At 34.9% G+C, this 26,709-nt stretch overlaps 2 protein-coding genes across 2 annotated transcripts; both read left to right on the plus strand.

Annotated features, from left to right (window-relative positions):
• The first annotated feature begins 3,356 nt into the window (after positions 1 to 3,356).
• On the plus strand, positions 3,357 to 11,483 carry LOC136968332 (transmembrane reductase CYB561D2). The gene is made up of 4 exons (XM_067262332.1): positions 3,357 to 3,524; positions 3,601 to 3,638; positions 6,172 to 6,270; positions 10,592 to 11,483. The coding sequence occupies exons 1-4, from the start codon at positions 3,458 to 3,460 to the stop codon at positions 11,009 to 11,011; spliced, it is 624 nt and encodes a 207-aa protein (XP_067118433.1). The 5' UTR covers positions 3,357 to 3,457; the 3' UTR covers positions 11,012 to 11,483.
• A 1,727-nt stretch (positions 11,484 to 13,210) lies between these two features.
• Positions 13,211 to 24,156, plus strand: LOC136968326 (glycine receptor subunit alpha-2-like). The gene is made up of 9 exons (XM_067262325.1): positions 13,211 to 13,290; positions 16,059 to 16,157; positions 16,242 to 16,342; positions 20,001 to 20,068; positions 20,138 to 20,364; positions 23,203 to 23,285; positions 23,359 to 23,493; positions 23,569 to 23,906; positions 23,984 to 24,156. The coding sequence occupies exons 2-9, from the start codon at positions 16,105 to 16,107 to the stop codon at positions 24,152 to 24,154; spliced, it is 1,176 nt and encodes a 391-aa protein (XP_067118426.1). The 5' UTR covers positions 13,211 to 13,290; positions 16,059 to 16,104; the 3' UTR covers positions 24,155 to 24,156.
• Positions 24,157 to 26,709: the final 2,553 nt, after the last annotated feature.

Here is a 26,709-nt window from a genome sequence, read left to right on the forward strand (position 1 = left end):
CTTTCTTTACGTATATCAGCGTGTGCACGTGTTTAGTTTCGCTTTAATATTCGTCCAATTTTGTTATTAACGAAGTGATTTATTTTAATATTTCTGTAATTGTTTATTTGACTAAGTTGTTTATAAGGTAAGATGATTTAAATATAAGTCATTAAATATTTAAAGCTATATTTTTATGTTTAGGTGAAGGACAAAATGCCGGGTACTAGGTGTGCTGTATATGGTTGCAATAATAACCTTCTTGCAATAAAAGCTAAAGGAGAAAATGTAACGTTTCACGTGTTTCCTAGACAAAAAGACTTAATTTCTAAAAGCATTAGGTCTGAATGGATTAATCGTTGCAAAAGGGGCGATAAATTTAATCCAGATACAAGTAGAATATGTTTTGTTCATTTCGTTCAAAGTGATTATGAAAGAGATTTACAAAATGAATTGTTGGGTAAGTCATAAGTACAGTTCATTCATATAAATTACTTGTTTTTGTGCGTGAATGTTTAATTTGCTTGTTTTAGTATAAAACTGCAGAATATTTTCTATTTCAGGTTTACCAGTTAGAAAGATTCTGAAGAAAACAGCTATCCCTACATTAAATCTTCCCGATAGAATGAACCCAACAGTTACGGAACGAGAAAGACGAAGTTCAAAAAGAAAACAAAAAGAAGAAGTTAATGATCTTTTAACAAATAATGGTAACAATAGTAACAATCTTCAAGATGAATATCATTACGAAATTAAATATAAGAAGCTGTTAGAAGAATATAATGTTTTAAAATCAGAATATGAAAAATTGAAAGAAGATTATAAGAAAAGAATAAAAGTATCAAACGATTTATTACGATATTACAAAAGAAGAAATATCTATCGTCCAAATCTACGAAAATCTAGCCAGATAACTACAGATTTGTTGGCACAGGTTTTCACAAAAAGTCAAATTTCATTACTATCAAAAAAGAAAAAACGAGTTAACTGGAACACAGAAGATATGTCGATAGCCTTAACATTAAGATATTACAGAAAAAAATGCTACTTATATTTAAAAAATAAACTGCATTATCCTTTGCCGTGTGTATCGTCTTTAAAGAAATAGGCATCTCGAGTAAATTTACGACAAGGAATATTAAAAGATGTCTTATTAATGTTGAAATTGGCTGGAGAAAATTGTACACCTTTTGAAAAAAACAGTGGTGCTTTCATTTGATGAAGTGAAAATTAAGGCAGTTGAAGAGTATGACGTCTCTGCAGATGAAGTTCTAGGACCTTACAATCAAATGCAAGTCGTCATGATAAGAGGTCTTTTTTCAAACTGGAAGCAACCTGTTTATATCGGGTTTGATCAAAAAATGACAAGAGAGATACTTTTAAAAATAATAGCAGAACTTTATTTACTATCGTATAATGTAGTAGCTTGCGTCAGTGACTGTAGTTGCAGTAATATAAGTTTATGGAAAGAATTAAATGTGAATATCAATAAAACGTTTTTCCTTCATCCAAATACAAAAAATCATGTATATATATTTGCAGATGCTCCTCATTTACTGAAATTATTGCGAAACTGGCTCATTGATGTAGGTTTTAAGTTTGAAGACGGTTCTGTAATAAATAAAACTCCATTGCAAGCCCTAATTTCTATTACCGATACCGAAGTGAATTCGTGTTGGAAAATTAATGAAAAACATTTAAACTGTCAAAAAATGTTAAATTGGCAGCTCAGATTTTATCAAATACCGTGGCTACAGCTCTTCTACACTACCTTCCCAGTACGGACAAGAAAATGGCAGAGAGATTGGGTAATTTTATTAGACATGTAAATATGTGGTTCGATATTTTTAATAGCTATGCACCAAAAGGTTCTGTTCCAAGCAAAAATGGATATGGTGTAGACTTGGAATTACAAGAAGAACATTTAAATAAAATGATAAAAATAATTTCAACAATGAGAGCAAATGGAAAAAATGCCCTCCAAATTTTTCAGAAAGGAATGATAATCTCAATGAAATCGCTAATTGATCTTTTCCAAGATATGAAATCGACTTTTGATATAAAATACATCTGCACTCACAAGTTAAATCAAGATTGTCTCGAAAACTTTTTTTTTCAAATTAGAAGCAGGGGTCCTAATGAACATCCAAGCCCACTGAATGCTATATATAGGATTAGATTGATTATTTTAGGTAAAAATCCTGGTATTTTAGAGTCAAAAGTAAATACCACAGATCAAATACAAGAGGAATATATTATACCCAAAGTTTTAGAGAAAGCACATGTAGAAGTATCAAGTGAAAATACAGACCAATATACTGAATGTAAAACTACTTTTTATTCAAATATATCTTCAGGGAACTCTACACGCAGTCCAGACTTTAACACAATCTCTGAAGAAACTTCTCACGATGCTCTCGAGTATATAGCAGGATATCTTGCCTATAAATATAAAGAAAAACTCCCAAACTTGGGTAATTCCACTAGCAAAATTAAAAATTATCACAACTATTGCATTCCATCGTGGGTGCAGCATTTATCTTATGGAGAGCTTATCAAACCTACTGATGAATGGCTAGCAGAAATTATAGAATGGAATAAATATTTCGAAATATATCACGGTGAATCGTATAAAAAAGGCACCGGAGTTGTACAGAATTTGTCAGTGGAAATATCAAAACAAGAAAAAGTTTTACCTTTTTCTTTAATAAAAGATTTTTGTAAATTAAGAACTATAATAAGAATTAATTATAGAAATCTTAAACAAGAAAAATGTAAAATATTGAAAAGATTGCCTTCTGAAAATGGTGATTGTCGAAAAAAATTTAAAAAGTTAAGTAAGATAACCACATAATAAAAAATATAGCTCATTAATTTATTAAATACGTATTAGACAAAAGACTTGTAAATTTATTTACATACACTTATTAAATCCGAAAACTGTGTATTAGTTAACAGTTAGTAGTAATTTAGAAATTAATTAAGAAATGATTTAGTACTTTATCGTATTTTGTTATTTAAAAGCATCTGTCATGTTGAAGTGGAGGGTTTGCTGTGACGTCACATAGATCCAAGGTCACGCTAACAAATATACAGGATTGGCTATCCTTGTAGTATATAGTCCTTGGACCACGATTGTTTTGGCTGCCACAATACGGCGCGAGTAGTTCACTCGGTGTCCGCTAGGGGCTAAATTTTAAACTCGGGCGCCTTCCATTCTTCCTTGACTCAATCATGTCCTTATAAATTTTACTGCCTTGAAGTATATTATTTATTATCTTATTAGAAATAGTTTGTAATAATAATCAGTTAAAAATCATGTTTTTATAAATAAACATCTTAACGTTCTCGTGACTAACACTAGTTTGATAACAGGTGGCATTATCGATGCGCTGACAGATTGGTGTTTAGTAACACGTAGAATCACGTGTTAATTGTTTTTCTATTGGTATTCTCTGCTCTATCCTTCGAGGGGAAAATGTTGATTCTTTTAATTCGGGTTATTTTTACAATTTTTATTTTAATAACTTCTCAACCAGGATCGAGTATGATAAATTTTCATTATAAAAAGATTATTGTAAACATTTTTATATATTTTAATGTGTTTATATTCGTTTATAGGTTTATTTTCGTGGCATCCCACTTGCATGATTCTTGCTGTAAGTTCATTTATTTTTATTATCCTTTTTAAAAACTGAATGTAAGATATAATATTTAAATAAATTTTAATATTCTAATTCAATTATTTATATTTTCTTCGATTTCTAACGTTTATTAATAGATAATTATAATAATACACTTGGTGAAAGACTTTAGCATTTATTATCGTAAAATGATATTGGCTTTGCTGCACTCTGAAGTAAAGATTTATATAATTTGACCATTTATTTGTGCTATATTCGGCCATTTACTATCTTCAACAACATCTGTATTTGTTTACTTATATAACTAAATAGCTTATGTAAACTAAGATAATTTTCGAAATTTACAAAAAGAACTTTAAGAAAAATCACACCGTGTCTTTGAAGTAATTTTTACAATTTTTTTATGTATTTGAATACATAAAAAAATAGTAAAAAAATAAAAAATAAGTTCCACGTTGTACTTTTGTTACTTTTATTTTGCCACTTTGCACTTCCCCACAACCTTTCTATATTTTGGGTGTGGCACCCGTATGTGGATCAACAAACCTGATCTACCTGGAAGTGTTTGTAACCTGATTTTATTAATTCTTTCTTTTTATATGCCTTCCAACAGTCAGAATAAATTGTTGTTCCTTCCTGTATGTTATTTTGAATTTCATTCGTTAATGTTTTTGCAGAGCGGTCTGGCACGGCTACAAAAAACATTCCTTCGTCGCCCTGCAAATACCGCCAAAATCTCACTGTTGTGGTAAAACACGTCCTACGTCGTGTTTTCTTTGTGTATACGTACGTTTGTCAATTTGTACAATTTTGTTAATGCCACCTATTTTGACTGTAGGACGAGATAATAAAGCGTTATTACATACCTCCCTCGTGTAGTTGTTCCAGTCCGCAATCGTGCTCGAATCGAATCCTAATTGCATTCTGCAGAACTCACAACACCATAAATAAGTGAATCGTACTACTTTCGTCGTAGGAATTTGGGATCCTTCAAACCAATTCTGGGTTCTTAATCCCTTCTTCTCTCGACAACTGCAAGTATGGCATCTCCATCTAGGAATGTCTGACGTACAAAAATACAATGTTATTAGATGACTTTTTGAACAGTACCTTTTGCCGTGCAAAATACCTTTATCTTGAATATCACTATGATTAACCTTTATCTTGAAAAAAACATGTTGCGCTTTCCTTGTCATTGGGTAAATTCCACAGTGTATAATCCATTTTAAGTCAAAAGGGAAATACGAAATCAAAAATAGAATAACTAATCACCTTTAACATATTAACAAAGTCTGCTACTTACAAATAAGAACCGTCTATTCATAAATGTAATTTACATAAACGCATTACACTAATGCTGCAGATAAGAGAATGAGCATGATATAATGTTAAAAATAAAACTTTAATTTTAAAACTTTAGCAAAATCAAAATTGGATAATAACTCAAGGAATAAAATATATAGATGTGCACAAATTTATAGGAATATGTAAATTTAACACAACTTTAACACTAATTTTGTGTAAATATGCTAATCATTTGTGGCAATAAACTGGTTCTAACTAGTATAGTGTAAACACGATAAATTTTCATAAAATTTAAACAAGATTAGTAGAAAATGTAATCTTTGAATCCAAAATGAATACAATGTTTATTAAGAATTTCAACAATTTTAAGATGTAAACACAATTTGAAGTGAACAACTGAATGTCACCCAGTTAACGGAAAAGTACCAATATTTTTAATAATGATAATGTAACATGTTGATGTAGCAAATAGAAGCTTAACTGTGTCAAAATGTGATGGGTTTTATCTTTTAGAAAATATTCAAATTTGTTTTCATATCTTGTACAATTATCACTTTTTCTCATGTATTCCAATTAATTTCATTTAGTTTATATATATATATGAATCATTTGTGGCTTCTGTAATAATTTCTTTGTATATGTTCCTATAATGTTTATAAAAATTGCAATTTTCTAATGTATTTACAGTCTATAATTCATAAGTGGGTTACTACTTTTTCAGATATAGTTTTATAGCTATAATGTGTAAATAACTGAAGCAGGTACATGTCTGGAAGTGCCTATAGTACTGTGGCATCCCTTGATACCAAAGCAGTCAGTTTTGTTACTTTAAAATAAAAATAAATATAACAACACATCGATATGTATTATTATATTTTTATTTTAAAGCATGACTTCAATGGCAGAAAGTAATCTTATACAAACAAAAAACAAGCAGAAAAATTTAAAGTAATATATTTTAGAAACAGATGTCAAAAATTGTGGAGCATGGACTAAAATTAATTACATATGAATTCTAAATAACTATAACGTTGATAATTTATAGTAAAATAAGAAATATCTTTTTCTGTTCTTCCTTTTGGAATGGCACAGAGTATAAATCAAACTGTAATTTGTAATTAGTCTATCAATTCAAAATGATCAATTATCCATTTTCTATCTTCCATTTAACATTCTATATCTTTGCATAACAATTTTTACAGTTATTTTATTAATAAAATATATTTTAATTGTATATTTACAGTATGGACTGATCTTTTTTGAAGGAGTACGAGTTTTTTCTTCGAAATTTTATACAAACGTTAATAAACCTTTAAAGATAACTATTCATTGGATACTCCAAGTAAATATAATGCTATTTTTATGTTTAAAATTATTATATATATTTTGATAATCTCATATTTGAATTACATATAAACCAAACTTGACATATATTATTGAACAAGTATACTGCTAGATTTTAATTGGGATTATAATATGGATAATTACTTATAAAGATATTATGTAATTGGTTAAGATGCTATCTTAGGTTAACTTTAATAATTAGAAATAAATTTAATTTAAAATATTCTGGAAGAAATGATTGATTCAGAGCAAGACTAGAATCCAAAACTCCCACTTACCATTCAAATACATTGCAAATTATGCTACCTGGACTAGGGCTTGCATAGGACTTTTTATTACCGGTAAAACAATAAATTTTCAAAACATTATCAGGTTAATAGTAATTTTTAAATTGTGGTCAAATGTGAAAACAGTTACTAATGCATTATGTCCAATTGAATTCCCTTCTATTTCGAAAAGCAATAATTTCATTACCTAAAAAATAGAGCACGATGTAAAGTTTTAATTGCTGTGATTTAAAAAGTGGCTAGTGCAAATGCTTGCATTCAAATATAAGTATTCCATTTTTTCAACTAAAAATTTCTACTGTCCTCTAGGCATTATGGGTAAAAAACAAATTGCCAAACTGTCCACATGGTATGTTTTAAAAATTGTAAAGGACTGTAAAGTAATAATTTAAAAGATAAATGACTTTTACAATTTAAAAAAACATTTGATGTTTCTATATCTTTAATATACTGTATTAAAATATAAGTATACATCAAAATGTTACATACTTTCCATTATTGACCAGTAAAAAAATATCAAATTACTAATGTATTTACCATGAATTTTTTTCCTTGACTAATTTGCATTTCTTAACTGGACCTCCATCCAATTTTCGTTTCTGAGCTAATTAAAGTCTTACTCAAAGCTTAATTCTGTGGTGTGTCGTGGAGGGCTGGGGTATATAATTGTTCCCAGCTGGCAAATAACTTGCAAGATTGTCTTCTAAATTAATTGGTTTAGAAGTGAAGATCAGGCAACATCTGGGTGGCATAATTGGCAATACATAAGTGGGAGTTACAGGTTTGAGTCTATCTCCAGACTGATCTTTTCAATTCAGAGTATTCTAAATTATTTTAAAGTCAATAGTTAGAAATAAGGTGACAGCTTAGCTGTTTTACCTTTAGTCCAAATTATGTAATATTTTTATAAATAATTAGCCATATTATATTTGCTTTTCCTTACTACTTTTCTTTTTAATCCAGCAGCATTGTTTATTTGTTATGTTTGAATTGTTTATGGAATATCAAAGTAAATCATATTAATAGAATGCTGTTAGCCAGATAGTCAACAGACATTAGTCTGTTGTTCTGTAGGACTTGGATACCCACCAACTGGCTGCACTCGTAGACCTGGCAAAACTTTCAGAGTATGAAGAAAAATTCTGTGCCTGGCTACAAGACAAGGTTAAAACAGAAAAATGTGGAAAGTTTTTCTGCTGCATCTTATAATTTGCTCCATCATTGGTCAGATAGAAGTAGAATGGGGCTGTTTAGTAGGCTTTTTCATAGCATATACCTAACCACTTTCATTTGTCATCTTGGTGTAGATTGTGGGGGTGGCAAACCTATAGCTTTCATGCCCAAAGTGGCAAGTAAGGAGAAATCATTTGGCATATAACTTATAAGGATTTTGATTTATCATTTGACTTTTTCAATCATTCTTTCAGTTTATCACCTGGTCACATTTTTTTCAATCAGGGTTTTTACATTTTTTTCTAATTAAAACATACTCGTTTAATTTATTAAATATCATTATTTGAAGTCATACATAAACATCTTTAAAGCTAAGTATCGGGCTGTGGAGTCGGTAGATTTTTACACGACTCCGACTCAGACCAGGGGCAGACTTGTTAACAAAGTAGGCCCAAAAATTCTGACGTCATCATGTGACCTCAGAATAATACCATCAATAAATAAAGATAGAAACTTTTTTATTCCAAAGCTAAAATATTCCTCTAAGTAATGAGTCAATAGGATAATTTTTACTTTTCTGGCTATTATATATAACAGAGGAAAAGTATAGCAATCGGTCAAAAAACGATCCCACCCCAAATTTTTGCATTTTTTGAACTCGGGGCACCTCGAAATGTCAAGATATTCAAAAGATTTGGGTTTTTTTCTGTATGTACGAATGTTATTCAGTATGGGAGACACAATTTTGAATTGGAGTCAGATGGTTTAACACAGGAGTTATTAAGCTTGAAATGGTCGAACTAAATCGGTTGGTACACATTCTAACATCTGTTTGCACTTCTCTACATTTCGAGGATTCCCGAGTCCAAAAGAGTAAAGTCATTCTTTTCCTTTGTTATAGGCCTATACTGTATAACAGCCGGGGAAAGTAATAACGACGACGATTCTGATTATTTTGAAAAAAATACAAAATAAAACGATTTTAAAAATTAATTAAACATTAAAATTTGACACATCTACTGAATATATAAGTTCACATTTATTGACTCGTTTGATAATGGCATTGGTATTTGGTAAGCGTGTATGAATAAAAATAGTAAATACATTCTTATACAAACAAATTAGTTTAATAAAAATGTTGTACAGTACATAATATACGAGTATTTGGGTAATATATAAGTATACAGATACATTAAATTAAGTCAAGAATGAGAAATATAACATTTAGACTGGTAAAGAGAAGGGTTGCTTATTTTGCCACGTTGATTAATTTATTATTTTTCATCTCTGTTATAAACCGAATTACTCCTCACAAAACAAATCACTTCTATTAAGTCGGCATTCACCGAAGTTCTTAAATCATATTTAATAATTTTAAGAGTGGAAAATAAACGCTCTACCGAAACTTGGTTGGTGACAATGCTGCGACAATCAATGTTGTATTTTGGATAATGTCTGGATAGTGCAGTATTGCCGTTTTAACATCCAAACTGGAAGAGTGGTCAATGTGAATTATTATTTCCAGTGAATAGTAAATATTATCATCAAATTTTGTAAGATTTCCTTTTCTGTCTGTACTCATATTAGAACTCAAGGTTAATGTTACCTATGGTTCCAACATGGCGGCTCGTATCAGATTCCAGCAAATAGAAGAAAGGAAACAGTGGGGACGCACGTTCTAACCCAACCTAACCTATTCTGATAATTTTGTTGGTAATAATTATGGTAATTTATTAGAATAGGTTACGTTAAGTTAGAACGTGCATCCCCACTGTTTCCCTTCTTCTATTTGCTGGAATCAGAGACGAGCCGCCTTTTTGGAACCATAGGTATCATTAACCGAACTCAAGCTTAATTTTGAGGGTATAGACGTGTTTTATAAATAAAAAAACTAGCAGATGAGCCAGATGTTGCTCAGACAAAAAGTAACGATAACGAAAATTAAGATTATTAGATTATAGCCGATTTTACCCATTTTCACTGGGTGCAAGAATTAGGTCCTCTCTCTTCCGAGACTAATCAGAGAATTTTTAGATGGGTCTAAGAGTATGTTCGATTTTTCGCAAAAACGCAAAATACCGCATCTAAAATAGTACGGTAGAAACGGAGTTCTTCGGGGTAATCCTTAACCCTCTCCCTCTTCCCCCCCCGCCAGAGGAATTTCGAAAAATCCCTTCTTAGTGTACATTCTTATGATGTATCCTAAATGTGTACCAAATTTCAACTCTTAAAAAGCATTGGCGTTATTAATCTTCAAAGTGAGTGAACAAAATCAAGTCACAGACACACACTAACATCCGTACATACAGAAAAAAGTCAGAATTTTCTTTTATTTCTCGACGTTTCAAGGTCTCCCGAATCCAAATATTAGGGGGGAGGGCATTTTTTGACCGATCAGCGTACTTTCCCTCTTAAATAAAACCGAGCCGGTAATGTAATCACAGAGGAAAAGCATGCAATGGGTTTTTGACTCCCCAAGACTTTTTACATTTCTGGACTGGGGTCCTTAAAATGTCAAGAAATGCAAAAAGTTTGGTATTTTTCTGTATGTGCGAGGGGCACGATTTTGTTCACACAGTTTGAAGCTGAAAATTTATATAAGTATTTATGAGCTCGAAAGTACTAACGTTCGTATTTTTGTATGTAAATTGTACAGGTTCTTAGGCATTTAAAACTTCTTAAATATGTTTAGTTAACGAATATCCTGTTCTATTATTATTTCACGAACTTGTGTAATTTTTATTACTGCGACATTTCGTTCAAAAAGTTATAAGTTATCCATTTTATCATTTTTATATTTAATGTTATTTTATGTAGCTTAAATTGTAATTTATTAATCTTATAACTTTCTCTTTTAAGGTATCCGCACTATCGTTGGCGTTAATTGGATTTCTTGTTATATTCTACAGTAAAATCCTAAAAAATAAGTGGCATTTCCAAACGTGGCACGCCATATTCGGTCTCGTTACGATACTAATGACGTTGGCAGAATGTATGGGAGGCATCCTAGCAAAATATTCGTTTCTCCTTAAAAAATTCGTCAAGCCATTGACGATTAAAAGAGCACACGCGCTTTCTTCCATTTTAACTTTTTCGTTAAGTGCCGTTAGCATAATTACCGGAATGAATTCCAAGTGGTTTTTAAGAGTAACATCCGATTATCATCCTCTGTGCAAAGTATTTGTGATTATACCCGTTATTTTAACTATATTAATATCATTCCGAGTTTTGAGATCTTTCCTTCCGCCCTCCAAGGGTAACGTCAGAAATGGCGACTAGAAAGTCGTTAAACCGCGCTTTAAAAAAATAATTTACTAAGACAAAACTTTTGATACGCATAATACTTTTTGATAAACAGTTTTTGTTCGTCGTGTTAAACACACACAATTACATATTTTTATATTAAGTAATACGTTTGTTTTAATATTCACTTATTCGCGCATTAATGTATGAATTAGGTCTATATATAGTTTCATTCTTGTCGGCATATTTTCCTGGAATATCAACAATAAATTTATCCATTAAATAATAATGAAAAAAGATTAGGCCTAATTATCAGTGTATAAACTGCAACGATTTTGTATAAATTGTTCATTTCTAAGCTTATACTATTTAATAGAATTTAACTTTTTGAGAATTTAAGCGTATAACTTTTAATAGCAATGTATTATGACTTTTGTAGTGTCTGTACAATGGAAATTGAAGAGAATTCAGAAAATCTTTAGGCAATAGATTTTTGTACTAATTAAAACGTGTTTGAGTTTCTTTTTTCGGTTAATGTTACCTACGGTTCCAAAATGGCGGCTCGTCTCTGATTCCAGCAAATAGAAGAAAGGAAACGGTGGGACGTACGTTCTAACCTAACCTAACCTAACCTAATAAATTACCATAATTATTACCAACAAAATTATTAGAATAGGTTAGGTTAGGTTAGAACATGCGTCCCCACTGTTTCCTTTCTTCTATTTGCTGGAATCAGAATCGAGCCGCCATTTTGGAACCATAGGTAACATTAACCCTTTTTTCTTTTGTAGATAAAACGAAAAATATAGTCACTGAAATTGGTTAACGTGTCTTATCACTCCAATTTCAATTGGCAGTGTAAAAAGACAATTATTTTTCGACACTTAAAGTGGAGGAAATCACGGGGTAGAGATAAAACGATTAACTAATATTAATAAGTACTATATACCATTATTAACCCTGCACCCGATTAAAATGTGGTTTGGTGTTTTTTTTTTTTTTTTACAATGCCAGCTTGTATTAGAAAGCTCATAACATTACTTAATGTACAGAAAAGACTAAAGCTGTAACGTTTTATTATTTTAAAGCTGCTAAAACATTGACCATGTTACGGTAACATCGATTACGGTCGACATAATTTCTCCAGTGTGATAAATAATAAAACAATCGACGTATCTGCTATAAAATTTAATTCTTGTAATGTTACTTCCGAATGTGTCAACATCAATCATACTTAAGTCTGCTAATTTTGGGCTTATAATAAATCCCATTGGTATACCAGCATTTCGAGTGTAATATTTTGATTAAATCGAAAACGACAAACGTTATTAATTCAATAATGCAATCTTCACAATTTTTCTTTCGTTCTGTACACTAAGGTACTGTTTATCTAACGATAACGTTTTGTATTTCTTTTCAATTTTTACGTCTTTTACGATTTTTTTCTGTTTTTTGAATTGTCTAATTTTTAAATTTTGACTTAATAAATATTTCTAGATTATATTATTGATAATATAAACAACAATATATCAATTTATTGATTATGCGTAAAACTGCTTTCTTATATACTTAAACGGGTGTCATCGCTTCGTCCGCTCCTAAAATACTGCTTAACTTATCATTTTACATTTTGGTTAATATTACCCTTGGTGCCAAGATGGCGGCTCGTCTCTGATTCCAGCAAGGAAACAGTGGGACACACGTTCTAATCTATTCTAATAAATTACCACAATTATTAGCAACCAAATTATTAGAATAGGTTAGGTTAGAACGTGCGTCCCACTGTTTCCTTGCTGGAATCAGAGACGAGCCACCATCTTGGCACCAAGGGTAACATTAACCTACATTTTAAAATTTGAGATATTTCTATCACACGAAACCTACCGTCATTTCTGTCGTTTATTTTGATATTTACGTTCGAATTACACCACAATTTTGACTGGCTGTCTTCCCATCGACCCAAAACACGTTGAAATTGGAAGAGGCGCAAAAAGTCTTTGTAAGATTGCCAAAGGTCGAAGGATCTTATGCCGAAAAGTCGTCTTTATTATTCTTCCGATATTTTATTTAAAATACTTAAGGCCTATTAATTAATCCAATTAAATACAGAATAAATTGAAAATATTTTCGAAGAAAGAGAATATCCAATCGCCTGGAAAACTGATCGCCAATCGAGATGAGTGAGAAAGTCGATTGGTGAACGAAGCTTTCTCAGATAAGCATATATATATCACGTGATAATCGATAAAATTCTTTATCCCATCCCCAACATTTCCTAAATGATGGATTAATAAATTACGGTTAATAATAATAAGGTAAGAATTTTATACAGAATTAACCATAGATATATTTGCGGATACTAAAAGTGTTTTGTTTTTCTTCGCCGTAATAATCATAGGCCTATATCAGTTACTATTTTATATCTTAAACTTTAATTTTTATAGAATAATTTTAGGAAAATTCATTTATTTTCCTTGTAATTTCACCGTTAAGTTCTTTTTTATTATAGGAAATTGATAAATATATAAAAGTTTTACATAAGTTTGAGCTAAAACTTCTTTAAATCCTTACTTTTTCTAGCGAGAAAAAAAAAGGAAAAAATCGACACGAATTCCAATGTTTTATATTATTAAAATAGTTTATTAATTTATTATCTTTTATTTTTAATAAAATTAACTTTTTTATCTTTACGAATAAGCAATTTACTTGCGCCGAGTTCTTAATTTTTAAAATATATTTAACACCGAAACAACCGATTAATTAAAATTAAACAATTATAAATTAATTTACAATTTGATTTTATCTCCTTTTTTTATCGTTCTACTATCATAAAACGTGTCAAAGCGACGTGGCTTATCGTAACCATCTTGGCAGTTGTGTGGACGTCGACGATTTTCACTTTTATTATATTCCGCACGAACAAGGAGATAAAATTCTTTATTTAGTTTAAGTAGGATACCAAAAAGAACAATTTTAATCTACAGAAGTTTAACTTATAACCTCGATATGTCTCTGTTATCAGTTTTTACCAATTCACTCTTACAAGTACTGGATAACTCGAAAGCCCGGGCCAGCTAAATTTAATGCTTTATCGTTCCTCGCGGCACCAGAAACCATCGACGATACGAGATTTAGGCTACGGTTTCCTCCTTCGCCAAACAATCGTGTTAATTATTTTCATAAGTCGCAGCTCGCTTAGCTTATAGGCGAGTTTTGCTTTAAGGAAAGCATCGCAGAAGAAGAACCGATTTGCCTAAACATTCTTTTTATCCGAATCTCGTACCTCGCGACAGAGCTAATATACTGCGGGGAACATCTGGATTGGCCTAATACCGAGACAGTTCGTTATTTCGAGGAACGTTCTTCGAACTGTCGTGTCGAACCTCGGAAGAGACGGAAGAAGTCGAAGGCAAACGTATTAAACGATCTCGTACCGTAAAAATGGTTTCCGATGTCTATTCGAAATTTGTATCGAGTCATAATAAAGCATTCAATTTGGAACTATCTTTTATATGTCGTAGCGGTTAATGTAACCCTTGGTGCCGAGATGGCGGCTCGTCTCTGATTCCAGCAAGGAAACAGTGGGACGCACGTTCTAACCTAACCTAACCTATTCTAATAATTTGGTTGCTATGGTAATAGAATAGGTTAGGTTAGGTTAGAACGTGCGTCCCACTGTTTCTTTGCTGGAAGCAGAGACGAGCCGCCATCTCGGCATCAAGGGTTACATTAACCGTCGTAGCCAAGTTCCGAAATTTTCCATTTCGAGAAGTGGGTAGCCATTCATCGAAGGGATAGCGCACGGCCGGATGGCCGAGCGGTCTAGGTGGCAGCCTACCGCTCTGGGGGACCCGGGATCGGATCCGAACGGGTCGAGAAATCCCCAGGAATTTTTCGGGGGTGGTCCGTTCCTCACCACCCGGTCAACCCATTGTGGGCCTGGCCGAACCCATTGTGGGCCTACTAAAAGAAGCCCTCTTAGTGCCCACAGAGCGGAAAGAGTTAAAAAAAAGAAGGGATAGCGCATCCCCGTCGATCTTAACACACCGGCTCTCTGAGAAGACGAAAAGAAATTGTGACAACAGTATCGAGTCCTCTAAACCTCCGCTTAACAATATGTATAATGTAAACATGGTATGTTGCGTAACGTACGCGACTTGGAGGAATGGGGAAGCTGAGGAATTTTCTCCGGCTCCGGAGAAAACTTAGGGGCAGTAGTAATTCCTACCCCTTTTTTTTTTTTTAATTCTTTCCGCCCTGTGGGCACTAAGAGGGCCTCTTTTTTAGTAGGCCCATTATGGGTTCGGCCAGGCCCACAATGGGGCGGCCGGGTGGTGAGGGACGGGGCCCGACATATCCGAACGGACCACCCCCCGAAAAATTCCTGGGGATTATTCGACCCGTTCGGATTCGATCCCGGGTCCCCCATGGCGGCAGGCTGCTAACCTTGACCGCTCGGCCATCCGGCCGCTAATTCCTACCCCTATAAAATTAACGCTATTTTTACTAACAGAAAACAAAATCTTTAAGACTTCTTTTAATTAATGATCATTCTACGCATTTTATTTTTTCGAAAAAGAGAAGGCGCTCTACGGTAACGTCTAGTGACTTATTAGTGAAGTTGAGGCCGAAGTTTTAAACGCGAAAACGTGTACGTCGGACGTTCGGCGCCGCTTTCCTGTAAGCCTAGAAGTTTGACAATGGCTTTTGGAAAGTCAGTGGAGTCACGCTCGACATTACAAACGCCATTGTCAAACTTCTAGGCTTACAGGAAAGCGGCGCCGAACGTCCGACGTACACGTTTTCGCGTTTAAAACTTCGGCCTCAACCTCGCTATTACCTGTAGCGAGTGGCACGAAACGAAATAGTCGAATGTTTCCGTAGTTTTGTATGTTATACCGTGCAGATTTCAGACATTTCAAGAAATAACCAGGAAACTAGACATATTCTGAAAACAAATGTCTATTACGGAATGCGCTAACATTTCAAGAAATGGCAAATTTCGGCACGTGGTTACCACGTACACATTTCATTATTATTATTTATTTATTTATTCATTGTACAAACTTTATACAATTTCAAGGAATTAAAAGTTTTACGGAGATTCGTCTGAAAATATAATTCGAATTATGATAAAATCTCAAGAATTTCTGTTGTTAATTTTGAAGGTTATTCAAGTTGTGTGAGTATCGTTAGTTTTAAATTAAAATTCGTGGTAATTATTATTTAAAATCTACTAAATACGTCAAAAAATTCTTTAAAATAGATATTTAAGTACTTGTTCATCGGGAGGATCGTTGACGTTTGCCGATATTTTACCCGAAGATCCGAATACTTACGATAAAATGCGACCGCCGAAGAAACACGGTAAAAACTTTCGATTAACGTAAATATTTATAACCACATTCGGTAAAGAATTTTGAATTTGCAGGTTAAATATAAAGCAGGGGGAAAAGAAAGACAATTAAAGAAAAGCAATAACTTTTATCGATTTTTTCCATCTAATTAATTAATTAATGCGAACGTTTTGCGTTTCGTCGCCGAGAAAAATGGAAAACGTCGGTACTCAAAATAAAATGGCTGTATTTCGAATGTCGAGTAGCGCAGACTCGTTTACAATACAAGATTCCCCTTGCTTTAAGCTTTTTGTCCTTATACCGATATTATTATTATTATCATTTAAACTCACCTTCTTGCTTAAGGATTTGTCATGCACTAATGATAAGGCTTTCAAATTATATGGACCAATAATTAGATGCAACTATGAATTAAGCTTATATATGCTTATCTAGAGTTACTGTAGGTAACAAAGTACGTTCTGTAACTCCAGTTTACTATTTAAACGTCACACGTCATGCATATTTAATCGAACTGGTCAAATATTTTCCTCTGGACTGGTAAAATTTTCTCGTGGACCAGCGTTAGACAACGTATTTCCTTATATTCTTTAGACATTTCAACAATGCCATAGAGCTAATTCAAAATGCTACTCGAGACTATTTTAAGCATATTATAAATACACGTGACAATTGAATAATTTATAACTAATTTTAAAATTATTTATACATCAGAAAAGTTATGGATCAACTTACTGTAAGCAAGTACAGTGGTACCTCGTATAACGTACTTAATCCGTTCCAGGTGCACGTCCGTTAAGTGAAACGTCCGTTATACGAAACGCATTTTCCCATAGAAATACATGTTAAAACATCTAATTCGTTCCGCAGCATAAAATAACCGTACTGTATCATAAAAAATTGAACATGGGGTGCGTTCTTTTATTCCTCCGCGTAACTCTGCGCGAGCGACATCCGTTTAAAAATTCCTGCGGAACGCGTTCCTAAATCCGGTGGGAGTGCGCGTCGTCGAACGGCAAAAACGGCCGCTTGTAGCAGTAGTTTACGGTGGAAAGCAACATGGCGTCCTCCATGGCTCAGATAGTTTCGTTTCTGGGTCAATTATGTGGTTTTATGAATGAGAATTTAGAAATTGTGAAAGCGCGAGTTAGCGCACGTGATGATGTGTCTTTACGAATTTTTTTCGAGGCTTTTTTGGATGCTCTTTCAACAAACAAATAATCCATTTTATGGTTAAATTTTACAATTGGGACCCTTCTTTTGCCTTTTAAAGCTCATATTTTAGAATTATAGATTCTTCCATCACCATACTATCGATAGTGCGGGCGCCGCCATCTTTCTTTCTTTCACCGTCGTTCCTAAATGCCTACAAACAGCAGCGCACTCCTGTAGTAGCGGAGACGCAGAGCGACCGCTATTAAAGAATGCACCCATGGAGCAGTCACCAATTATGCCGGAAAGTCCGTTGTTCGCAGCCAGTCCCTTGCTCGAGTCACGTAACGGCCAAACAGAAAGGGTACGTTCGTTAAGTCAAACGAGTTAAACGACAATGACGTCATCGTTATTCTTGTTTCGTTAGACTTTTCGAACGATTCGTTATAACTAAATGGCTGTTTCTAAAATCGAAGATACGAATGTTGCTAGTGCAGCCTTATCCAAAATATTTTTCTTAGGTTGCTTCGGAGGACAGTTATTTCAATCATTTCACTTTTTAATTGACAATTTAAACACTCGAGTAGATCTAGAAACATAGATATCGTCGGGCGCCATTTTCTTAACGAAGTAAACTAACTCCTTCCTTCGTGAGCTTCGTTAGGGTTTCGTTCGATACGTCATCACCGCGGAGCATGCGCACTGAGCGAGACTGCTACTTTTCGAACGATTCGTTACTAACGCGTTTAACTCGTTCGACTTAACGAACGAGTCCAAAGTCCGTTGTTCGCAGCGTACGTTATACGAGGTATCACTGTACCACAAAACCAGGATACTATAATCATTTGTGGGTATATGCAAATACTAAAATGTCATCTAAATAGGTATTGCGTTAACAACATATAGGCTAATGAATATCCCGAAAACTTATAATGTTAATTTTTAAGAAAAATTTTTATCTATTTTTCCTTATATTAATAGAAAAACAATTTTTCTAGGCCACTCAAATTTCCCATTTTACCCATCTGGTTGTATAAAATGGTACACAGAAATTGGGGAAAATGGGATAGGTTTATGCCTCTGGAGTCTATACACACTGCGGCCTAAACCTATCCCATTTTCTGGTGTCGCGTATTCTTCGGATGCTTCTATTTCTTTATGTGGTATAATATATTCTTTGGGTAAGCCTATTACTAATTATTCCTGTAATGTTTCTTGTTTTTTCGGCATTACTTGTTGCTCAGCTGTTACATTTTCATATTTTAAACTACGTGTTCTTTAGATGGCACCATTTCTTCTCGTAACCAATTTTTCTGATGGTTTCTTCTCCTAATGGTCGCAATTCTTCTGATTCATCTTCCGTTTCTGTAGGTTTTATTTCTTTATCTATTTTATCGCCTTCATATTCGGTGATTTACCTACTTCATCGATATTAAACGTTACCATAGCTTCAACCCAACTTCGTTCCTCGTTGTTTCCATTTCGATACTCCGTAATGACTGATCCCGACTTTCATTCTCTATATCTTATGCATCTGGAACTTATTATTGATAAAACTCACTCAATATTACAGTTTATTGTTTATCATACTTTATCGTTGTATCGATTGAGTTTACATAATGTAAACATAACAATTAATTTATAACTAGCAGAACCCATCAAAATTGACAGTTTTATTCAATCGAAACACAATCAATGAGCGCATTTAAAATGCGATTTATACACAAAAATCATTGATACAGCAAGTGTTTTCCATGTCTGCCTGCTTCTATTTTTTGTACTATTAGGCTTCTTTCAATTTTACATCCAGGTCTAAATTTAGCATTCCGAAGGCAGATCGACTTCGACTGACTGGGCTTGGAACGGTGATGGTAGTGACGACCCAACTGGTGGCAATCATCTTGTTTTGGGATTTTCTAGTTCACTCTTCTTTTTGTTGGTAAAACATACCGACAAAAAGCCGGTTGTCCAGAAATTCATCAATCGGCATTAAATAACAAATTGGATGATTAGAATCACATCTTGGTCACATTATCGAATAACCGTAAAATAAAAACAGAGATTGGCGCTGCAATATCGACATAATTTATTTTAAAAACAGTGTGTTGTCTCTTTTGGTGTTGAAAAGTAGGTTAATTTTACCCTAGGTATACAAAATGGCGGCTCGTTTCCGATTCCAGCAATCAGAAGACAGGGAACAGTGGGGACGCACGTTCTAACCTAACCTAACCTAACCTATTCTAATAATTTGGTTGCTAATAATTATGGTAATTTATTAGAATAGGTTAGGTTAGGTTAGAATGTACGTCCCCACTGTTCCCTGTCTTCCGATTGCTGGAATCGGAGACGAGCCGCCATTTTGTATACCTAGGGTAACATTAACCGAAAAGTACACGCTTTTATGTTATTAACACACTTCTTTCGTTACAGATTCTAAAAATCAAAATAGTCTAGTTCAAAAAGTGACGAGTAATTGACGTAAGAATGAAATCAAACATATAATTTCTCTAATTTAGGAAAACCGACGATAGTATTCTTTCACGTAACAGTTATGGGATTAGATTCCATCAACGAAGGTTCGATGGTGAGTAAATTGTATATTTAAAACATTAAATGACGCGACGCGTGAATAAATCTTCGTTATTTATTATAGACTTTTGCAGCGGATATATTTTTCGCCCAAACGTGGGAAGATAATAGATTACGTCTTCCCGAAAATATGACGTCGGAATATAGATTAATAGAAGTGGAATGGTTAAAGAACATGTGGAGACCGGATTCTTTCTTTAAGAATGCTAAGCAAGTTACATTTCAAACGATGACCATACCTAATCATTATATTTGGCTCTATAAAAATAAAAGAATTTTGTATATGGTGAAGTAAGTCGATTCGATTTTTAAGGCTGGTTGCACGCCACAACCATACGATTTTTATCGTACGACCTTTGCAATACGCGACTTTTATCTTAAGATAATTTCGGTGCACGCTTTCGGCAGGAGACATTTTTCGAGTCTCTTCGAGTGATGACCACGTTGTCGCGGTATATTGGTATTCGAAGAACAAAAAAGGAAGTATTGCGTGTTTAATTGTCAGAGATGTCTGGACACAAAGCAAAATTTAAAGAATTTTATAGAAGGAGTCCTGGGAGTTTCCAATTCTTATTGCAACTCGTGTCACCTTACCTGGAAAAGCGTGATACCCACCAGGCCCGCTATTTCTCCATTTGAAAAATTTGTTATTATTCTGAGGTAAGTAAATTCATTAACAAAATACCCATAAAGGTACAATAATAACAATACTTTTTATTGGAGAGAAAAACTTATAAAACTCGAAAGTACATTTTCGAGTTTCGTGTAACCAACGAGGAAAAACAAATGACCAGCCAAGTAGCCTAATATAATTTTTTGATTTGCTTTCCGAGCCACATTTAAGAGATTTTGATCATCCCACAAAAGCACAGCGTTTTTTCCATTCTTCTCGATAGTTCTGAAATACAGTGGACTCCCGATATAAGCGCACGTCGGGCTGGAAACAACACCCGCGTTATACCGAGCGGCGCGGTGTAACGCGGTTCACCTCTTTACTTTAGCAATAATGTCAAGCTTTTCTTTCACACTGTACACCTTTCTTTTACACATCATGCAGACAATAATTAAACACTATTCAAAATAAATGCAGGAACTCAATACATACACAATTACTCAATACGCAGTAACAATAAAATGCGCTACTCACTAACGCCGCACGGGGCCGGATGGCCGAGCGGTCAAGGTGGCAGCCTACCGCTCTGGGGGACCCGGGATCGAATCCGAACGGGTCGAATAATCCCCAGGAATTTTTCGGGGGGTGGTCCGTTCGGATATGTCGGGCCCCGTCCCTCACCACCCGGTCGCCCCATTGTGGGCCTGGCCAAACCCATAATGGGCCTACTAAAAGAGGCCCTCTTAGTGCCCACAGGGCGGAAAGAGTTAAAAAAAAAAAAAAAAAAAAAAAAAAAACGCCGCACGGACCTGTATAAACATGTTTGAGCTTATCGCGTCGCGAACATCGCCCGCGCGGTATAATGAGCAGCGCTATAATGAAGATCCACTGTATATAAAATGAAACCAAATTAGAGATTAATTAATATAGAATTAACTGTTTGTCTCCGATATTTAGCTACGGGAAGTAGTTTCCAAGACTTATTGCTATTCTACAGAGGAGCATCCATTGTTAGTAATGTTGCTTCTACTTTGTGCTGCAACCAGCGGCTCCGCAAACTATAAGTCAAGGTAGGTCAAGCCGATCTGATAGCACGCTCCACAAAAGCGAATCAAATATTAATTTTGTTTAAAATAAATTTTATAAATTCTTGGAATCAAGTAGTTGTTCGGAAGAATTTTTCACTGAATATACAGTAACGGATGTGGCTTATAAATTCCAGAGGTACCGCCTAGTTTTTACTATAGCTTACAGTGACCACAAACAAAAATGTTCAGTTCCCTTGTGGACATGCGCAATGAATGGATTGAACGGAATTTAGGTAACGAAAGTAAACAGAGTCATTGCGCATGCGCTTGCACACGTCTGACAGACACACAAAGGTCCTAACATAAGCGCTTCACTACTTACTTACTTAAATGGAGCAGTCCATCCTTCCTGACAGTTCGTCAGGAGGTTGGTACTCCAACTTTATTCACGACCTTGCTTCGCATCTTGCTTTGCAAGGGTAAAGCGCTTCACTACTATAGTGCTATAAAAAAGCGCAACGTACAGTACATTAGAGAGGTTGCGGCCGATGTTTTTATCTCTAAAACGTCGAACGTGGAGCGCCGCCATCTTGTAAGCCTAGAAATTTGACAATGGCGTTTGGAACATCGAGCGAGTGGAAACGTGCTCGACGTTCCAAACGCCATTGTCAAACTTCTAGGCTTACAGGATGGCGGCGCTCAACGTTCGACGTTTACGTTTTAGAAACGAAAACTTCGGCCGCAACCTCTCTAAAATGTAAGCTTTAAACACTATGATTAACGTCAAATCAGTGCTCGGACAAGATAGCGCTGGTTGCATTTGGCCTCGTAAACAAAGAATGCAGTTTTGGTCAACATACATGGGACAAATATCGTTCACCAGTTTATATTTGCAGAATAGGCTAAAAGTAGTGAATTCTGTTGTTTGGGACCCCTCGAAGATTAGAATACAAAAAGGAGGCACGTGCCTCGAGTGCCCCAATGTATGGGCACCTCTGGTTGTACCCATTATTTAAACCGAACCGAAACAAGACAAAGCTACAGCAAAGCGCTATTTTGAACTGTGGAAGTTACCAAACTGCGTAAGCTCAATCGACGTCAAACGTGTCCGAGTGAAACGTTTCACTTAGTTCAATTATAAAGCCTATTTTTAAATACTTCTACCGCCGTGACAGATGCGGATGATCTTTGTACAGTTATTGATGTTGGAGACTTCGAGAGAAACAGTGATTTCGCAAATTGTTGATAGATCAATTATTAATGCGACCGAAAAATGAATTAACCGGTGCAATAAGAATCCATTATCTGAGGATTGGCCCGATCGCTTTCACTTCAATGCAATTCCAATGTGCCCAAGCGATATCCAGGTCATAAGATAAATATCGCGTATCGCTTAGATACGTATCGTGCAGCCCGCCTAAGGAAATAAAAGTATAATTTTTTCTATCAATAAGTTCAAAATTTTATAATTTATTAGATTTTTAATAGGTTAACGTTGATTTTATCGTGTTCGATGAACTTTGCATCTTATCCTCACGATACTCAGACTTGCTCCCTTCAAATGGAAAGTCGTAAGTGGTAAATTTAATTGCGTTCTTGGAAAATTTACATCATTTTATACGGTTTTCTTATATATTTTTTTAGTGTCTCACACTACCGACGACTTGATATTCGATTGGGATGCCGATCTTCCTTTAGCGGTTGTCGATAATATCGAATTACCACAACTGGATCTGGTAAAAACCGAGAAAGCCGATTGCACTCAAGTTTATTCTACAGGTTTTCGATAGTACTTACTTGTAAACCTACGGTATTTATATTAATTTTACGCAAATCGCATTCTTTTACACCTAGGTAACTTCACCTGCTTGCAAGTGATATTTACGCTAAAGAGGCGACTCGGTTACTATCTCTTTCACACTTACATTCCGACTTGTCTGATCGTCATCATGTCGTGGGTTTCGTTTTGGATTAAACCCGAAGCGGTACCCGCTCGAGTCACCTTAGGTGTAACTTCTCTTCTTACACTTTCTACTCAACACGCCAAGAGTCAAGCATCTCTTCCACCCGTATCTTACATCAAAGCCATCGACATATTCATGTCTTTCTGTACCGTTTTCGTTTTCTTGTCACTCATGGAGTACGCTCTGGTCAACGTCATTTTAGAAGAATCAGATAAGATAGCAAAATACGTAAGTTTATTTCGTTTTAAAGTTTAAAATATCGAATTACCTTTTACTCGGAAATCGATCGATTGCGTTTATTGCAGGAAGAAGAGAGAATTTCGAACTTCCGTCCCAAGATCAATAATCAGAATAGGATGTTGAGACAACGCCAGAAAGCCATTTTGGTAGATCGTATATCGCGTGTAATGTTTCCTTCTAGTTTTATCATACTAAATGTTACTTATTGGTTATATTTTGTAGTACTATATGAATAACTCCGTAATTTAAAAAAAAAAAAACAAAATAGTTTTCCATCTATTGACCGAAGTTAAAAATTCGACTAGAAGTATACGGGATGACCCAAAATTGTCGACAATACATTTTTTTGTTAAATTTGTAAGCTATAGAGTACAGCTGACCCTTGATAATCCGACAGGTATGGGACCAAAGGGGTGTCGGATTACCGAAAGTGATTACATATTTGGCATTGTTTTGCTAGCAGTAGCCTACAATATTCCTACATTTTATGAGTAAAATGCTGCCTAGGTTAATACGGAAATGAAACACCCATTTCGGTTAACTAAAACATGTTTATTAAAAGAAATATGGAAGCCAATAAATGTACAGGAGGGTCTAATGATGTGTTCACTTGTTTATAATCGATCAGCGCCGCCGTAACTTATCCGTTACAATTCCCAGACACGCACCTGTTATCAAAGAGTTGACCGTTACGATTTGACCGTTACGAGATTGACGGTTGCGATTTGCGCTGATCGATTATAAACAAGTGAACACATCATTAGACCCTCCTGTACATACAGTATCTATAGGCATAAATAATACAGTACGTACAGAACTGCTCACGGAAAACACAAGAAATGTGTGTCATCGTGCAAGAATTGGGTGGGGAGATTCGTGTCGCCACATCCTTCTGTGCAAGCAGACAGGTAACGGGGACTACGATGACCTTGACGGAAGGTGCGTCGGATTATCGAGGGTCAGCTGTAGTCGAATAAAGCTGGATTCATACTATCAGACAAGAGAACGACACGACAAAAAGATATTCACATTTTCAGACATCTAACGACACAATGCAACAAAATTTGCCAATCGCTAAACATAATTAGAAAATTTTCTACCAGTGACATTGCTGCGTTACGCGATGAAAATCAACCTCATATCAAAAGAAAACGTATTGGATAAACAAAGTATTGAAGATACGCAAAATAGAGGGAGAATATCACTATACCACAGACTTCTTTTCGATTGTTAACGCTATGTATTCGATAAGACGTACCGTGTCACAAAGTTCTGGATATTCGTGTACAAATTCTATTAATTTTTAAAATTAATTAAATACATTTAATACAAATCAAATTAAATACAAAATATGTTTACAACGCGAACCTGACGATATTGAATCGCACTACACTTAACGTGTGTGTGTCATAAATACGCACAAATAGGTCACACATTCCTTCTCGGATTGTGTGGTTGTGACTTCCCTGCCGATTAGTGTGAATATGGTAATTTAATTTAATAAAATCATATTTTCTCGTGTCGTTTCTTGTCTGTTAATTGCGAATTAACCTTAAGACAATTTAGTCTTTCCATTGGTTAGTCGACTTTTGGATCACCAGGTATAATTTTTTTTAAAATAAAGTTCTATATTGTGCAAGTTATTGTCTGTCTATTTATTTATTTATTCATCCATCTATATATTTAAATGAGGATGTTTGTTTGTTTGCTATGCACGCCTAGGCTGTTCGACCAATTCCTACGAAAGTTGGCAGTTACGTTTACGTTCGTATACCTTAACTTAATGTCGTACACTCTACCCCAAAATATTGATTGGATTTCTATATGTCTACATTCTATTTTGTATGTGCTTATTAGCGCCATCTAGTGGCAAAAAATTAACAAAATAATAATTCTTACAAAAAAATATAAATATATTCTAATCACTTAATTACTGCGACAATGATATAGCGCGAAATAGATGCGCCATTACCGCCACAGGTAGCGCATAGCCTTTGCCTGCATGGAGTGTAGTTTTTTTTTTTTTTTTTTTTTTTTTTTTGTAACTCTTTCCGCCCAGTGGGCACTAAGAGGGCCTCTTATAGCAAGCCCATTATGGGTTCGGCCAGGCCCACAATGGGGCGGCCGGGTGGTGAGGGACGGGGACCGACATATCCGGACGGACCACCCCCCCCGAAAAATTCCTGGGGATTTTTCGACCCGTCCGGATTCGATCCCGGGTCCCCCAGGGCGGCAGGCTGCTAACCTTGACCGCTCGGCCATCCGGCCGCTGCATGGAGTGTAGTAGTGCTTTGCTATACGGCCGGATGGCCGAGCGGTAAAGGTGGCAGCCTACCGCTCTGGGGGACCCGGGATCGAATCCGAACGGGTCGAATAATCCCCAGGAATTTTTCGGGGGGTGGTCCGTTCGGATATGTCGGGCCCCGTCCCTCACCACCCGGTCGCCCCATTGTGGGCCTGGCCGAACCCATAATGGGCCTACTAAAAGAGGCCCTCTTAGTGCCCACAGGGCGGAAAGAGTTAAAAAAAAAAAAAAAATGGGCCTACTAAAAGAGGCCCTCTTAGTGCCCACAGGGCGAAAAGAGTAAAAAAAAAAAAAAAGTAGTGCTTTGCTCTCTGATGCCAGTGCCATGTTATGTATCTAACGCGGTTCAGAGGAAATCTTTGAATCGAAATAACGTGATTTTCCGGTAATACGAATTTTCGGTGCAAACCAGAAATTCGTATATAGTTAATCTGGGTCTTCCGCTCTTAAGCTTTCGGTAACTGGTCTAGACTTTTCATTTACCAA

Source organism: Centruroides vittatus, unplaced genomic scaffold (genome assembly GCF_030686945.1).
Source record: "Centruroides vittatus isolate TY-2023 unplaced genomic scaffold, ASM3068694v2 contig_1428, whole genome shotgun sequence".
NCBI lineage: Eukaryota > Metazoa > Arthropoda > Arachnida > Scorpiones > Buthidae > Centruroides > Centruroides vittatus.